Below are 16,296 nucleotides of genomic sequence, written 5' to 3'. Positions count from 1 at the left end.
ATAATATTTCAAGATGGCGAAGAAATTTCAATTGGTTTTAAGTTACTCGTACACTGGGTCTATCACCGCTACCTATAGGATATGCACATTTCATTGATATTGTCAACAACGTATATCATTCAACCTCGCAAGTTTCAAGATTGAAAGGGTCAAAAGGAAGACATGACTTTGCATGCGATCGGTGTTGTAAATGCTGTAAATGCTGTAAACACAAGCGGAATTTCAATGAAAATTTACTCCTACCAAAATATTTAGTAGTTGGGGCCAACCTCTCCGATACATCGTATTGTTCCGCCCAGATAGGGCATCGATGGTGTGGGTTGTGATCGCAGAATAGGAGGCCAATGCCAATACCATAACATGATACATCAGGCCAGAAGAACGAAATAGGACGTCCAGAACATACGGTCTGGCTGATCCTGATCATACATATGTGGCGCCTTTCTACATGGACAACTACATTTTCATAATTCTCCTCTAATAACCATCGGGGATCAGCGGCGGCATGGAAGCCGGGTGATACAAAGTGCTTCAACCCCTTGCATGAAATGCATGAAGAAATTTCCACAGGCAGATCACATCCCTTGCATAGAGGGAGCAAGATGGAATGGTATGCCTCTGATAAACGCTCTGACATCTTATCGACCGCGTGAGAAATTCCTTGAGTTTAATTTTTTGATTCATGTCGATCTGACTGCCTATGCTTTGATTGACACAGGCATAAACGAGACCTTTGCTCCCAAAATGAAACCCGTCGTTGATTGTCAAACAAAAGAGAATGTGCCTGCTCCAATTGCTATCGTGGGAATCGCAGTGCGGTTGCCAGGAGGTGTAAGATCTACCGAAGAATTTTGGCAGATGTTAAGCGGCGGGCAAGATGGGCGATGTGTGGTTCCTGAGTCTCGATATAATGAGGCCGGATTCTATAGCGAGTCTGGAGCCCATTCAATAGGTACGCGATATGGATATTTTTTACAAGATGATTTGGAGAAAGTGGATACATCTTTTTTCGATAAGGATGGGCTACAGCCCGGTCGGATGGATCCTCAGCAAAAGCTATTGTTACAGGTGGTCTGGGACTGTCTTGAAAATGCTGGGCAAGTGAGGTGGCGGGGGATGCCAATCGGATGCTTTGTCGGCACTTTTGGAGGAGATTGGGAAGAGATCGAGACCAAGGATACGCAAAATGCACACAATTTTCATCTGATCGGCCGAGGGAAATTTGCGCTTGCAAATGTTGTGTCATACGAATTTGACTTCAAAGGTCCGAGGTGAGTTTTTCATCCCTGTTGGATCGAACTCGTATTAATTTGAACCAGCATGACCCTAGAAACGGGGTGTTCTTCCTCTCTGGTCGCCTTAAACCAGGCATGTCAAGCTCTAGAGATGGGGGATTGCACTTCCGCCGTTGTGGCCGGATCCAATTTGATCTTCTCACCAACCATCGGAATGCAGGGAGCGGCACTCAGTGTATTTTCACCTTCAGGCATCTCGAAGTCTTTTGATGCCTCGGCTGATGGTTATGGAAGGGGAGAAGCTGTAAATGCGGTTTTGATCAAACGCCTAGGTGATGCCATCCGTGATGGAGATCCGATCAGAGCCGTAATCCGGTCTACCATGGTGAATTGCGATGGCAGGAGCCCTGGAATAACAACGCCGTCTGCAGAGGCTCAGGAAAAGCTGATATTTGGAGCGTATCAAAAAGCGTCTATCGGTGATATCTCTCAGACTGCCTTTGTTGAGTGCCATGGCACTGGGACTCTAGCAGGTGACCCAATCGAATGTTCTGCGATCTCCAAAATCTTCCCCAAGGGGGTTTACATCGGCTCGGTATATATTTTCGTCATTTGCTATCATTCTGTTCCTCGATGCTAATCTTGCTTATAGGTAAAACCGAACGTAGGTCATTCCGAGGGGGCTTCTGGACTTACAAGCCTTGTCAAAGCAGTTCTAAGTCTGGAGCACAGGCAAATACCACCAAATATTCACTTTCATCTCCCTAATCCACGGAGTGTGTATCACTGGATGCTTTTAAAAGATCAAAGCAGTTGGCTAATACTTTTATTAGTTCCCTGGGAAGAGAATCGTCTTCGTGTCCCCACAAAGCTCACCGCATGGCCAAAAAACCGAGAAGAGAGAATCAGTGTCAGCAACTTTGGAATTGGAGGTACAAATGCACATGTGAGTAATATTGTCGCATACATCTCTTATATCGAAGATGTAGTAGCTGATCAAACTGTAGGTAATCGTTGACTCGTCTTCATCGCTCCGTCGTACATCGACAGCTCAAAATACGGGGGAAGACTCAAGATATCTGTTGTTACTGTTATCTGCAAAGAGTCAAGCGGCACTTTTGCGTCGACGAGAGAGCATCCTCAAGTACATGGTGTTGCATCCGAGTCGACTTGAAAATCTGGAGTATACCCTAGCTGCTCGTCGTGAGCATCTCACACATAGAGGGTTTCTCATCAAACCAAGAGACGTGGAGCAAAGTATGGGCGATATGAAAAGCTCGGTCGTTGGCCAAATGCCGAAGCTGATATTCACATTCACCGGCCAGGGCGCCCAGTGGCCTGGGATGGGTAGAGAACTGATGGCGCGCTTCTCTATATTTCGAGACACCATACGTTCACTAGATCACATCTTGCAGAGTTTGGAGAGTCATCCTAGCTGGAGCTTAGAAGGTAAGCACACGGTTTGATAGGATAATTCCATGCATTAGCTCACAGTGAATTTCCAGACACCCTGGTGGATCCAGACAATGATCGCATCAATTCCCCCAAGCTCTCTCAAACCCTTTGCTGTGCGTTACAGATTGCTCTAGTCAACCTTCTGGCCGAACGGGGCTGTCAGCCGACTTCAGTCATCGGCCATTCTAGTGGTGAGATTGCGGCTGCGTATGCTGCAGGCGCCATAACTGCCAAATGTGCTATTGCTATCAGCTACTATCGTGGCTTGCTGGTAGAATCGAGCCCACTCGGGGCGATGGCAGCGGTTGGACTGAATCGAGAGATAGTCGAATTATATTTGCAGGACGATGTTGTGCTCGCCTGTGAAAATAGCCCTAGAAGTATCACTCTGTCCGGTGAGCCATCTCAGTTGGAAGTCGTACTGAACAGGATCAAGTCAGATCATCCAGATGTGCTTTGCCGGCAGCTCCGTGTGGACAGGGCATATCACTCCCGTCAGTTCAATTCATCCCTTTTCCGAGGTCCGGGGTCAATTGTCTGCGATACTAATTCGAACATAGGATCCATGGCTCCTATTGCCAAATTGTACACCTCCCATATTTGTCCTTACATGGAACTGCAAAAGGAAATGATCCCGATGTATTCAAGTCTGACCGGAGATCGAGTATCTGATCCATACCAGCTGAATACCGAGTATTGGTGCAGAAATCTGACATCGCCAGTACTCTTCTATGACGCAGCCAAGTCCATCTTTGACGAGATACGGGCGAGCACATTCTTCCTAGAGGTTGGTCCTCATTCAGCTTTAGCAGGCCCACTGCGAGATATCTTCAAAGAGTGCGGAAACACAAAGAACGAAATGTCTTATGCATCCTGCCTAGTCCGTGGACAGGACCAGGAATCGTCGCTTCTACGGTCATTAGGTGACTTGTTCCTGTCTGGGATTCCTGTCAATCCTGTCGCATCCAATGGCTGCAGGGAGGTTCTCACCGACCTTGATCCTTACCCTTGGGAATGTGGTAAGACGGATTGGCGTGAGACCCGACTGACCCGAGAATGGAGATTTCGCCCGTTTGGACACCACGAGCTCTTGGGCTCTCGAGTATTAGAATCGACGCAGATTGAACCTGCTTGGAGAAATATGCTGCACATTAACGACGTCCCATGGCTTTGGGATCATAGAATCGGTGGGTCGATAATTTTCCCCTGTGCAGGATATATTGCGATGATAGGTGAAGCGATCACTCAGATCACCCGCTGCGATAAATATTGCCTGAAGGACCTACGCATAAACAAGGCATTGGTATTGGACGACCGTGAAAGAATGGAAATTGTGACGACACTCCGACCAGTCCGATCTACTAACGAGCCGGGATCTGGATGGTACGAATTCTCCATCATGGCCTTTCGGAGGGGTTCATGGATCAACCATTGCACCGGGCAAGGACGGGGTGAAAAGTCCTCATCTAAATCTCGAGATATCAGAAGCTTCCCGAGAAAGGTTGAATCAAAAGTGTGGTATGGTAGTTTGAAAGACCGTGGGCTGGAATACGGGCCACGATTCAGCCAACTCCAGAACATATCGGCACATCCAGTGCAATCATCCGCTGCTGCCAGCCTGGAAATTCCTGATCCTGGAAACATGATTGATCCTCCTACCATCGATCAATGCTTGCAGCTCGTGGCAGTCGCCATGTGTAATGGGCTTCCGCGAAAATGCCACAGTGCGGGTTTGCCGGTCTATATCAAAGAGGTCTTTGCAGGCAAGACAGGACCGACCCTCTTTCTCGAGGCGAGGGCGACAGTCACCTCACTTGGTTTAAGTTCTGGCTCCGGTATCGCACAGTGGGGAAGCCAGGTCGCAGTGAGAATAGATGGAGTCGAGTTTGTAGGCCTCGATGATGGCCAGTCAGTCGATGGAGATCTTCAGCTATGCTCAAACGCCACTTGGGCCCCTGACGTGGATGTTTTACCCATGGATCATCTTCTGTCGTCTCCGGAACCAATGATTGGCAGTCTCAATGAGCAATATTTCCCGAAGTACCAATTTTTTGACATGTGTTTAGTCGAAACGGCGAGACGCATTACTTCTTTGGAGCCGGCTTCCGACCATCTGCGCAAGTATCAAAGATGGATAATCTCAAAATCAGCCGCCGTCCTGAAAAGCTCTGACCCGGTGAAGAAATCAAGAATACAGGCGCTCCTGCGGGCCCCAAGGCAAGAGTGGATAGATATTCTGACTGGTATTCGGCAAGAAATTGAGGCCACAATGCCACTCACTAATTGCTTTGCGGAACTGAGCTTCGCGATATTGGAACAATGCGCGGATATTGTGGAAGGAAAATGTTCACCGCTCGCCATTCTGATGGAAAATGAGCGCTTAACCCGATTATACAACACCGGGTCTCAAAGAAATTATGAATATTTCCTGAAGGTTTTAGGGCACAGCCGACCCAATCTGAAAATCATTGAGATTGGGGCAGGAACCGGCGCAACAACAGCGAGAGTGCTGCGAGCTCTTCATCCTCCTGGAAACAATCGGCAGTACTCCCGGTATACTTTCACGGACATTTCTTCAAGCTTCTTCCAGTCTGCCAAGGAAAGATTCAAAGCTCACAATGCACTTGAATTTGCAGTACTGGATATCAGTCGCCCTTGGCAGAGCAGGGCATAGAGACCGAGTCTTATGACCTGGTAGTTGCGTCGAATGTTTGTTTTTGTTTTTTTTTTTTCAATTTCTACCGTAGAAGACAGCATACTAACATCATGGCCAGGTCCTTCATGCAACACCGTCGATCCAGGAGTCGCTTTTGAACGTGAAGTCTCTTCTCAAGCCCGGCGGTCGTATATTGATTGAAGAGATCTGTTCTGGTGAGTTGTCCCTGGATTAATAGTTGCCAACATTCACACTAACGTCTTTCCAGATGCCTTACCGATTGACTATATTATGGTTTGTTTTTCTTTGCTCTTGAAGAGAAGAATGCTAATCGTTACAGGGGGTGCTTCCCGGGTGGTGGATGGGCGAGAGTGACAATCGGGTGGACTCTCCATATATTTCGGCGGACCGGTGGCATGAAGAGCTTCAAAGGGCCGGGTTTGTAGATATCCACGAAAAGGCAGACGAAGCAGAGATATACATGACCTCAATCATAGCTTCCGTTGCATCTCCACGACGTCTTGACCATGGAACGGTCAATCTCTTATGCCATTCGAAGAAACACCCATGGATCATCGAGCTTGCGCAAAAGCTGAAGGATGCCGGCTTCTCTGTTGCTTGGTGTACAATTTCAAACCCGCCACCTCCCAACGAAGACGTGATATTTCTCCTCGATATCGAGGAGCCGTTCTTGTATCAGATGACACAGCACAGTTATGAACAAGTCCGGGAATACATTTCGTCCTGCACATCTACCAGGGTGCTCTGGGCTACCTGGAACTCGCAGAAACTCTGTCAAAATCCCCGCTACGGGTTGACCTTGGGCTTCGCACGAACCATGCGAGTGGAATATGAAATGGTTTTCACGACAGTGGAGCTGGACAACTTTGACCAAAAGTCACAGGCTACCCTAGTTGAGATCTACCGGAAATTCCAGCGAGACCGGTTCGAAACCAATGACACCGTGGATTATGAGTATGCCATTAAAGACGGTGTGGCCCATATACCAAGATACCGCTGGGGTAGTCTATCCCAAAATCTGCTAGAAGATGCTGCAAGAGATGAGCCAAGGACCCTCACCATCGAGCAGCCAGGGATTTTAGAATCCTTGACATGGGTCGAAAAGGCCATGCCCCCTCTCGGAGAGCAAGATGTTGAGATCGAAATCAAATTTGTCGGCATGAATTTCAGGGTAAATCATTCATTCCCTTTTCTCGGTTGATGTAGGAACTGACCATAAGCATAGGACTTGATGGTTGGTCTGGGCATGTTACAGGCGAAGGATGAACTGGGGCTTGAAGGAAGTGGGATTATCCGGCGTGTAGGAAGCGGAGTCACTCATCTACATACTGGAGATAAGGTGATTTTCCTTGCCACGCCGGCATTCAGCACTCGCATCATGGTCTCAGCGTCTCTTGTTGTTGCGATACCCACTGGAATATCGTTGGAGGAGGCAGCCACCGTCGGGTGCGCATACACCACGGCTGTTCATTGTCTGTTAAACGTTGGACGACTGGAAAAAGGACAGGTAAGATCCGTCGACCCCAAGTACTGAAATATGCTAACGAAAGAACTTGAAGTCAGTCTTAATTCACTCTGCGGCGGGCGGAGTGGGAATTGCGTCAATTAAAATATGCCAAATTGTTGGCGTAGAGGTGAGTTTGGCCCTTCGGAATATCTATGTGCACTCTGACAGTGGAAGATCTTCGCCACCGTCGGCAACCAAGACAAGGCACAGTATCTGACCGAAGCTTTCGGCATCCGAAAAGAGCACATCTTCGATTCTCGGAGTGTCTCGTTCTCTGCAAGTCTGCTCAGAAGAACCCAAGGCAGAGGGGTGGATCTCGTGCTCAATTCCCTGGCCGGAGACCTGCTTTTGGCATCATGGGATTGCGTAGCAGAGGGTGGCATCATGGTGGAGATTGGAAAACGCGACTTGGTGGGACATGCAATGTTGCCCATGGATCGATTTCTCGCCAACAGGTCCTTCGTGGGAGTAGACATTCTCACCCTCGCAAATTCACGACCTAAAATCGTGCAAGAGTGAGTCTTCAATCTGGAGCTTGGGAAAAAGCACCAACCCGCACTAACATTACGAGTAAACAGTTGTTTAAATCAAGTTACCTGTCTCCTAACCCGCAAGTCCATCACTCCCATCCAGCCCATACGTACCTTTGCTGCCGGTCAGATTGCCGAGGCCTTCAAGCATATGCAGGAAGGGAAGCATATGGGCAAGATCGTTGTACAGATCCCGGAGGAGGTAGCACACATCCCAACATCCAAAGCCAGAACTAAAACGTCTTTCAATGGTGATGGGGCTTACCTTCTGGTCGGTGGTCTAGGAGGCCTGGGTCGTGCAGTGGCACAATGGATGGTTGAGCATGGAGCCAAATACCTAGTGTTTCTTTCGCGCAGTGCAGGGACCACAGCGAGGGATGGCGAATTTCTGAATGATCTGCTGCTGCAGGGGTGTCAAGGCCTCTTGGTCCAGGGAGATGTCACGAGCTTGGCTGATGCGAAAAGAGCAGTTACTGCCAGCGGCAGACCTATAAAAGGGGTTATGCACATGGCAATGGCCATGCAGGTAAATTTAAATCCCGAAACTCCACGCATTGGAATGACACAAGCTCATTTAGTAAACCACAGGATACCCCTTTCTTTAGCATGACTCATGGCCAGTGGACAGAGGCACTCCGCCCAAAGGTGGAGGGAGCCTTGAACTTGCACAATGCCTTGCAGTTCAACAACCCTGACTTCTTTGTCATGTTTAGCTCGGTGGCAGCAGCGGCCGGCTCTGCTGGACAAGCTAACTACACGGCGGCCAATACCTTTCTTGATGCTTTCGCGCACTATCGCCAGTCTTTGGGCCTACCAGCATCAGTCCTTGATGTTGGTTGGATAACCGACATTGGCTATGTCAGCCAACATCCGGAGCTCACGCGAATGATGCAGTCCAAGGGCTATATTCCATTGCAAGAAGTGCATCTGCTGACTGCTCTGCAGTTACTCTTGTTTCCTCCCCGCATGGTTGACGGTGCTCCATCTGCCTTCCTTAACCAGAGTCATCTTTCGCTCGGTCTGGGCCTTTCAGGGGCCCAGATTTCAAGTAACTCACGCTATAGGGATGCTCGCTTCCGCTATGATCCGACCATGGGACTCTCGCATTCGGAATCCCGAGTGCCAGAAGGGAGTGACGTTCAAGCGATTCTGCGCGCTGTTGAAGCGAATCAAGATGTGCTAAAGTTTGGCCCAACTTTTGATCTTCTTATTAAAGAGATGGCGCTCCTAATGGGGCCATATACGCCAGCGGTCAAAAGTGAAGACCTAACCGCCATGGCTAATATTTCAGTGGACTCGCTGGTCGCTGTAGAGGCTCGTGCATGGCTAAAACGTAATCTCGGCGTTGAAATAGGTCTTGTTGATATTGCCACCGCAGGGACTGTGAACGGCGTCGTCTCTCTTGCAATAGATGCCCTGGGCATCAAATATACCTCAAAATCTTTGACTGACTCGTGACATACTATGCGAGACGATCCAAGAGATAATCCACGAGAAATTACGGGGGTAGTTAGGGGATGAAGATGTTGAGATGGGCACAAGAACCGAAGTATTTGGGGAAAAAACCATCAAGTACCGAGTCTTGACCTGACGTATTCTTTAAACGGCCCAGCGACCTACTAGTGACTAGCATTGCCAGTGAAAATGCCCAATGTAATCAGACGGTCGATTGATTGTCATGAAATTCCTTCAGTGGTTCCAGGCGTTTATCCATTTCTGCTATACCGGGATCACACAAGGTACGAATTATCTTCAAGGTTTTGATTTTTCATGTAGTCACCAACGTACAAATTCCAAATTCTAGTTTCTAACTTGAAGTTCATCTACCTGAATTTTCACTTGGAGTCACAAGAGCAGTGCGCCTGGCCTTGAGGAGAGAACTTGCATACACAGAATGGGCGTTATCAGTAAAGAAAGCCTCTGTTGCGTCTTTGCCAATGAAATCTTGGATCATAGCAGGACCACCGGGGTGGTCACTAATAAAATCTGCCAAATCATAGATCACTCCACTGATACAGACGAGACAGTAGCCGGACTTCGTTTGCAGTGCGAAATCTGCCTACCTCATAGTAGGTAAGGTAAGTCTAAGAGTCCAATTCCTCCAGGAAATTTGGCTGCTGCTACTGCTGCTTCTGCTTCTGGCCTCGTCGAGCACGCTCAATTGCCGTTGGACTGACTGCCTTTAGGTTCGAAGCAAGACCGAAAATACTCCACAACTCAATTAGATACCTTGAAATATCCAACTCATACCAGTACAGCCCATTGCGGTAATCCATGGGAAACGTGTGGTGAAAGTTGTGATTACTTTCCCCGCCAGTAAAGAGCGCTATAAGCGGTACGTTTCGCGCGGAAGTGTGGCTTGAGTATGGTTGACTCCCAGCCCAGGATGCGTGCGCGATCGAGTTGACTAACCAAGTACTATTAAAAGTGATCCACAGGCGTGCACCTGCTCCATAAACGAAGCCACCTTTGAAATCATTCCAGCCAAAGTGAGCAATAGCCGTAGGGAATATAACCATCATAAACGCAGTGATGTACCAGAAGTATCGCTCCTGCCATAGCACGACGGGATCCGAGTCGAGGTCTGAGACGTCTACCTCCCCCCCAAGAGCTTGGATCATAGCTGAGAAGCCATCCAATATGGGTGTGATAGAATCCTCGGCGGGCGTCGTAGGGATCTCGGTCAGTGTCGACATATCGGTGATGTGCGCGATGGTGTTTTACCCACCACCGGATACTCAACTGGCCCTGGCCAGTGCCGAAGAGAGCAAGAGCATATCCAAGGAGAGGGCTGGCGCGGTAGGATCGGTGGGCCCAGAGGCGATGGTAACCTGGATCCATCAACATCTAACACCGCCATCTTCCTGATCCTTCCACCTACCAGTAGTGATGGCCAATCCTCCCACGACATGCAGAACGAGCACCATTAGCGCTGTCTCGATCCTCAAGGCTACACCACTTAGGATTCCAAATGCTGCGGTCAACGGTACGGTAATTAGACTGAAACGAATAATCCATCGAATCCTGAGAGCATCTCGAGCAAGTTCGGACTTCATAATGAGGAGTTGACGGGAGTGTATCAGAGAAGGCCTAAGCCTCAGGGATATAGTCTTGGATACGAAGCAAAACATTTGAATAAAAAGGAGGCCGATGTTTCGCGCGGTCTACTGGCAAGAATTATTTCCCGGGTGTTTATGGGGTACATTACCACGTATCACAACCCCTTGCATCGACCAATGGCCACTTGCATGAAAACAAGTCGTACCATATCCCAATTTCGAGCAACTAAATTGAGCCATCTCAATAAAAACCCCACGATTCATCTCAATATGGGCAATGCAATGGAAGTACGGCCTTAACTTAAGTGAACAGATGTGCACATGGAATTCCCTGACCTCGGGCTCTCAACAACTTGGATCTGGTCGTTGTGAGAAATAGGTAACAATTGCTTTGCCACCTCCACGTTGCACAGCTCCAATATTTGCGCACCCACGTCCAGAATGACCCCTGTGGGCTTGTCTAGCGTCGTCACCATATCCAATAGCACCCGGGCATCAAGTTGAGTTGATCGATGACCTGTTGGGATGTCGACCATCGAGTTCTCTTGTCTCAAGCCACCGAGTTGCTCATACCACAACTCTGGCTTTGACTAAATTCGTTAGCTCTTGATGGCGCTGTAAGGGGTCTAGCATGTCGAGCTGCTCCAGAGATTCATTCTGATTAATGATTGTGGATAGGAAAATCTCACATGACTTCAACTGTGCTCTGATATCCATTGCATTGTTGATATCACTCATCGAGGTGCAGCTCAAGTATTCGCGAACTAGGACATTATATCTCCATCTTGCAGGCGATGTTAACGCTAAGGCTTTCTCTGACGTTCTCCGCACTCTCAAGAGCTTCAGCTGCCTGACTAGCTAAGAAACTTGCTTCGTAGGTAAGTTTTTGATTGCCACACAGAAAGGATCCGGAATTTGAAAATTTGATAAATCGACTTCTAGCGGGCTTTGAAGGGAAGCTCGGTGAGATTTTGGTGGAAACCAATCCTTTTGCTAGTTACTTCGTAATAGTAACCATGACATAGATTGCTCGTACAGAGTGTCGTTTCGGAAGTGTTGTTTCCAGAGAAATGCCACATTCTCGATTCCGAGACATCTTAAGCAAATCCTAATAAATCGAATGCGCCGCGTTCCGTTAACCCTCATGGGATATGGTTTTTGACTGATTAGGGTTGACTCGTACAGCTGCCATAGGGGACGGCAGTTGCTAAGGTTCAGAAAAACCAGAGATTTTTAGTGAACTTAGAACTTCTGTAAATCTCAAGTAGATCAGACAAAGGAAACTTAGGGCTTTAGGGTCAGGAAAATAGAGGCGCTTTGGGGTAGTGGTTCCAGATTCTGCCCATATAAGAGGGTTCCTCACCGCTGAACTTTGGGCCCCAAAGCCCAGGTCCCTTGGGTTAGACCCTAGACCCTAGACCGTAAAACCGTAAAGTCCTCAAATGAGTAAGGGGACCCCGTCTGATCTATTACGGCAGATACAGCAGACGACACGAGCCGCCAGAGGGTCTGCCAGGTCTGATATTGGCAGTAGTTAAACCAATACTCTAGGTCGTAGGGATTAGAGACTTGCTATGTACAAGTTAAAAAAAAAGGATCTGCTGCCAGGGTTGGACATGCTAAGTAATCAAATCGAGGTCAAGTTAGGCCTGTAGCGGGGTCTTCAGAAGGGTATCAGTCTCAGTTTATACAATCTCGGTACAAATCAAATATCTACACTGCTTGACAATTTGCTAGTTTGTACGGGTTATACTATTAATAATCTGACAGATTTGGGAGACTGTGTCTTCAGGATCTAAGGTGGGCACCTCGAAAGTGGTAGAAGAGTATCAGATAGCCAGCCAGTAAGGTATTATGTCTATTTTATACGGCGGAGCCAGGGAGACACTTTACTGATTTTAGTAGACTTAATTGTATAGTTAAATAGGTAGAAAACTCGCTGGTGCTAGATTGCAAGCTAGTTAAGAAAAATATCCACTAAGAATATCTCTAACCGTGGGGTTTGCGTATATATAGCTAATTAAACTGTAAAAAAGTAAGAATAGGATCTGCGAGAGAATAGATACTAACAGATAACCCTCCGAGTATATTTATCAAGGTTAAAGTATGTAGACATATTAGCTAACTGAGAGATAAGCCAGTAATAATACACCTAGTAGTGTTCTTTGATACCTTTGGTCGTACAATATATATACTGACAAACAGGATCCCGACGGTATTAGATACTATTATTAAAAAGCAGGAGACCCTCTGGAGACTCTATATGATTATTCATATGGTTGGTTATTTTATTATAATCAAATATCTTACTGATCTCAGGGCAGTAGACTAAGATAGACTCTTATATAGCCTTAGTGATAGTAAAAGGAATACCACACTTGTGAGGAGTAGATCAGAGATAAGTGGTGATTTGGTTTGGTTATATAGCTAATTGGTATTACTTACAGACTAAGATTAGATATAAGGAGAGAGTAGTAAAGACTTCTTAGTCATACGAGAAATTTCAGTGGTTATCTTAGTAGAGCTAAGGATTTAGAGAACAGTGTTTATATTAAATATAGATTTAAGATCTGTCAAGTGTGGGTCTGACTGGCTAAAAGTGGGTCTTTCCGGTCGCACTCTATTAAAATTAATTCTTGAAACTAGCTACTTAGGGTAGACCTGGGCATGAGCATGCTCATGAGCGGTTGTTTGAAAGGTCGGCTCATCGTGAGCCGCTCATCCCATGAGCTGGGGTGCTCATGAGCATGCTCAACCCGCTCAAAAGTGGAGACTATTCTGCATTATTTTATGCCAGTAATTTTGTTTGTAATGTAATTAATCTGTTAACTATGATCAATTACCAAAAATACTATTTTCTATTTGGCTTTCAATATATATATATATATATATATATATATATATCTATATCTAGATAGAAGATACAGCATCTTTATATTATTCTTGTTTCAATTTCAATATTTTCTAATCTGTTATATATATATATACATTTTCAATGCTAGCTGAATAAAGATATCCAAATTAGTATATATATTATTTTATTTCAATTTTCTGAATTTTTGGTGTTACAGAAAAGCTGGATTGAAATGGTGAAATTTCTTAGCCAGATGTTACGCGGTGCAAACTGGTCACTGTAAGCTGATCCTCCGCGGTCCTAATATGTATCTCAAGTCTACCATCTCGCAACCGTACTGTCGCTGTCCTAAGCCTTACACAGGCTCGGATCTGTAGAGCGAGTCTTGTAGACATATCAGTTGATGCGTGCCAAGTAGGTCAGTCCGAAGAGCTTCCCTATTTGCAGAGTAAAGTTGTAGTTATACTATGTAGAAGCAAAGATATACTCAAGTAACAATAGTTAGATTGATCACGAAGAATTAAATATATATATATAGAACTATCCTTATAGATCCAGTTCCGCGTGGTATAGTATATTGGAAGATATATCTGGAGGTATACCAGACTGGACCTTTTCAACTATCCATTGATATATTGTATGGTATACTCTGGTATTATATAAGTTCTTACTGTTATTTAGTATTGTGGTATAATAACAGTACCGGTAGAATGAATGCTTATACAGATATATATACTAGCCATCACTTTATTAAATACAGTATTCGATATAACGGTTTATATCAGATTGTTTTCTATTCTTTTTGTTCTGTCTTGTGTATATAATTCCAAATTCTGACAGGTTGGTTGGCTTTTAGTAATCTATCAGTAAGTTTGTAACGGTACTAAGGTACAAGCTAGCACTTGTTGACTAGGTGAGAGGATAATGGAAGAAGAAGAACAGGAGATCAATTCAATCACTTAGTAGAATATACAGAGAGACTGATTCTTGAAGAATCTTCAAGCAATCAGAATAATACAAGCAAAGTCATTCAACCTTTTCCTCACATGCCTTCTTCGAGAAAGAAGCGGTGTCGAATCGGGTTCGAAGCGTGAAGATCAGTAGCTTCACCGAAAGAGGTAAGCTCTATGGCTTCACCGTATCATCCTTCAGATCCGTCGTCAGGGATCCCGTGACATTAATACTCAAAACTGGCTGTTTAGGATTAGTTCATACGACTGCTACAGATGATTAGAGAAGCTAAAATTGAAAACTTTTGAAGAACTTGAGTCAGTCTATAACTTGCCAGAGTTTAAGTCTGATTGTCCAAAAAAAAGTGTTTGCAGTTGTCTTCAGAAAATAGTGTGCAGTCGTCCAAAGTGGGTCCGATTCTGCCCATACTTAAGGCCTCTCACCGACTTGCAGTCAGGCCCACTGCACCGGGTCCCTTCGGATAGGGCTTAAATTAAACTATATAATATAAATAACTGTAATTAACAATTTACTTAATTTTGGTAATTCTACAATCTTATATAGATGCTCGAGTCGGGGTAAAACTGTTTTGCTCGAGTCTGCCCCAATCCACGTTTTTTCCCATACTTAACAAACCCTAATTTAGCTCGAGTCAGGCCCGCTGGACCACCCCCCATGGGATAGAGTCGCGAGGTAACATGATGCCATCCCGCAAGGGCAGGTCTTCAGGATGAAGCCGATACACAGATCATCTACAGAATAAAATCATCTTACACATGCTACAAGGCTTGTCACAATAACTAACAAAAGTACCATAACCTAAGTTTTCGTACATCTGCACCGAACCGTCACTCAGTAGTGGCTTAGCTGAAAGCTTCCCGACTCTCCACTTTTCCCCCTCATCTTGTGTAACCTATCATTTTGACAACCTTGGAATTCTACAATTCAACTGGCTTAGTTGAAAGTTTCGCCATCTCCCTGCTCATTCTGTGTAATAATGGAGTATTTAGTATGACAGAAACCTGATCAAACTCATTATTAATGACGAAATCTTGCTTCTTCATAGATAACTGGGAGCTGGCGAATGGAGATAAATCACAGGCCATTCCCCAGACCAGAGACCGAACAAACTTCTGAATATTATCTAAATACTCCAACCAACTTTTACGCTCACAATGTCCTCTCCATCTGATGTCGGGCACTTCAACACGCAGGAAGTCCAGCCATGGGACCGGCCTATCAAAGAGTACCAGAAGACCTTCCAGCACCAGGAGTACCACTACACGCAGCCAGAACTCCCCATCGGATTAACAAGTCTCGACATAGACAAGGACTACAACATACGCATCAGAGCCGAAGTCGTCAACCCTCAAGCCAACAAATTTACTGCCAAAATTTGGACCTGGTACGACACGAAGCTCTACTCTGCCGGTATGAGTTGGGTTGAAAAATCTCAGTTGCCCTTCCTCCAATCCGGCACCTTCGATACGAACGAAATCCGTGATTGGCGAAGTCCCCAGCACGACAACTCGAAGTATATCCAGTTTTCTGCACCGTTTCCCTCTGCACCTAAGGTGGTCTGCTTCCTCACGTATTTTGATATGGAGAAGGGGAAAAATTGGCGTCTCAAGGTAATTCCGTCTAATATCACGCACACTGGCTTTCAGATCACCATCAAATCGTGGTATGATAGTGTTTTGTACGGAGCTAGCGCGACCTGGATTGCCTACCCGGATGATATACCTGGTGTCGATAGTGGTCGATTTTCCACCGCGGATATTCGCGATTGGAAGAATACGCAGCAGAAGAATTCGTCGATTGTTGGTTTTAACACGCAGTTCAATAACCCTCCTAGCTTGTTTGTAGGTTTGGATGAGCTCGACTACAACTGTGATTATAATCTGCGGCTGAAACTGGAGACGTCGGATCTCACGCAGACTGGGTTTAAGTGGGATCTAGATGCGTGGTTTGATTCGGAAATGTATCAGTCTGGGGCGAGCTACCTTGCGTGGGATAAGTCTGCACTGC

The 16,296-nt window shown here is 46.1% G+C and overlaps 4 protein-coding genes across 4 annotated transcripts; 2 read left to right on the top strand and 2 right to left on the bottom strand.

Moving 5' to 3' along the window:
• Window positions 1-744: 744 nt before the first annotated feature.
• N7469_011083 (uncharacterized protein) lies at window positions 745-8,862 on the top strand (the record flags this gene model as incomplete). The annotated part of the gene is made up of 14 exons (XM_056649988.1): window positions 745-1,271; window positions 1,320-1,830; window positions 1,888-2,011; window positions 2,069-2,181; window positions 2,243-2,684; window positions 2,741-5,243; window positions 5,327-5,399; window positions 5,465-5,561; window positions 5,615-5,640; window positions 5,687-6,538; window positions 6,593-6,874; window positions 7,043-7,389; window positions 7,453-7,930; window positions 7,993-8,862. 14 exons carry the CDS (start codon window positions 745-747, stop codon window positions 8,860-8,862), a joined length of 7,245 nt encoding a protein of 2,414 aa, XP_056495052.1.
• A 662-nt stretch (window positions 8,863-9,524) lies between these two features.
• On the bottom strand, window positions 9,525-10,100 carry N7469_011082 (uncharacterized protein; the record flags this gene model as incomplete). The annotated part of the gene is made up of 1 exon (XM_056649987.1): window positions 9,525-10,100. One exon carries the CDS (start codon window positions 10,098-10,100, stop codon window positions 9,525-9,527), a length of 576 nt encoding a protein of 191 aa, XP_056495051.1.
• Window positions 10,101-10,244: 144 nt separating this feature from the next.
• N7469_011081 (uncharacterized protein) lies at window positions 10,245-10,460 on the bottom strand (the record flags this gene model as incomplete). The annotated part of the gene is made up of 1 exon (XM_056649986.1): window positions 10,245-10,460. The coding sequence occupies one exon, from the start codon at window positions 10,458-10,460 to the stop codon at window positions 10,245-10,247; it is 216 nt and encodes a 71-aa protein (XP_056495050.1).
• A 4,983-nt stretch (window positions 10,461-15,443) lies between these two features.
• Window positions 15,444-16,296, top strand: N7469_011080 (H-type lectin domain-containing protein; the record flags this gene model as incomplete). The annotated part of the gene is made up of 1 exon (XM_056649985.1): window positions 15,444-16,296. A coding segment is annotated over one exon (853 nt), but the record flags the coding sequence as incomplete, so codon positions are not given.

Source organism: Penicillium citrinum (genome assembly GCF_028827155.1).
Source record: "Penicillium citrinum strain IBT 23319 chromosome Unknown utg000010l:1.0-1229701.0:1.0-1230130.0, whole genome shotgun sequence".
Classification (NCBI taxonomy): domain Eukaryota; kingdom Fungi; phylum Ascomycota; class Eurotiomycetes; order Eurotiales; family Aspergillaceae; genus Penicillium; species Penicillium citrinum.
Note: the sequence above shows the minus strand (reverse complement) of the source record. Positions and strands in the feature narration are given on the sequence as shown.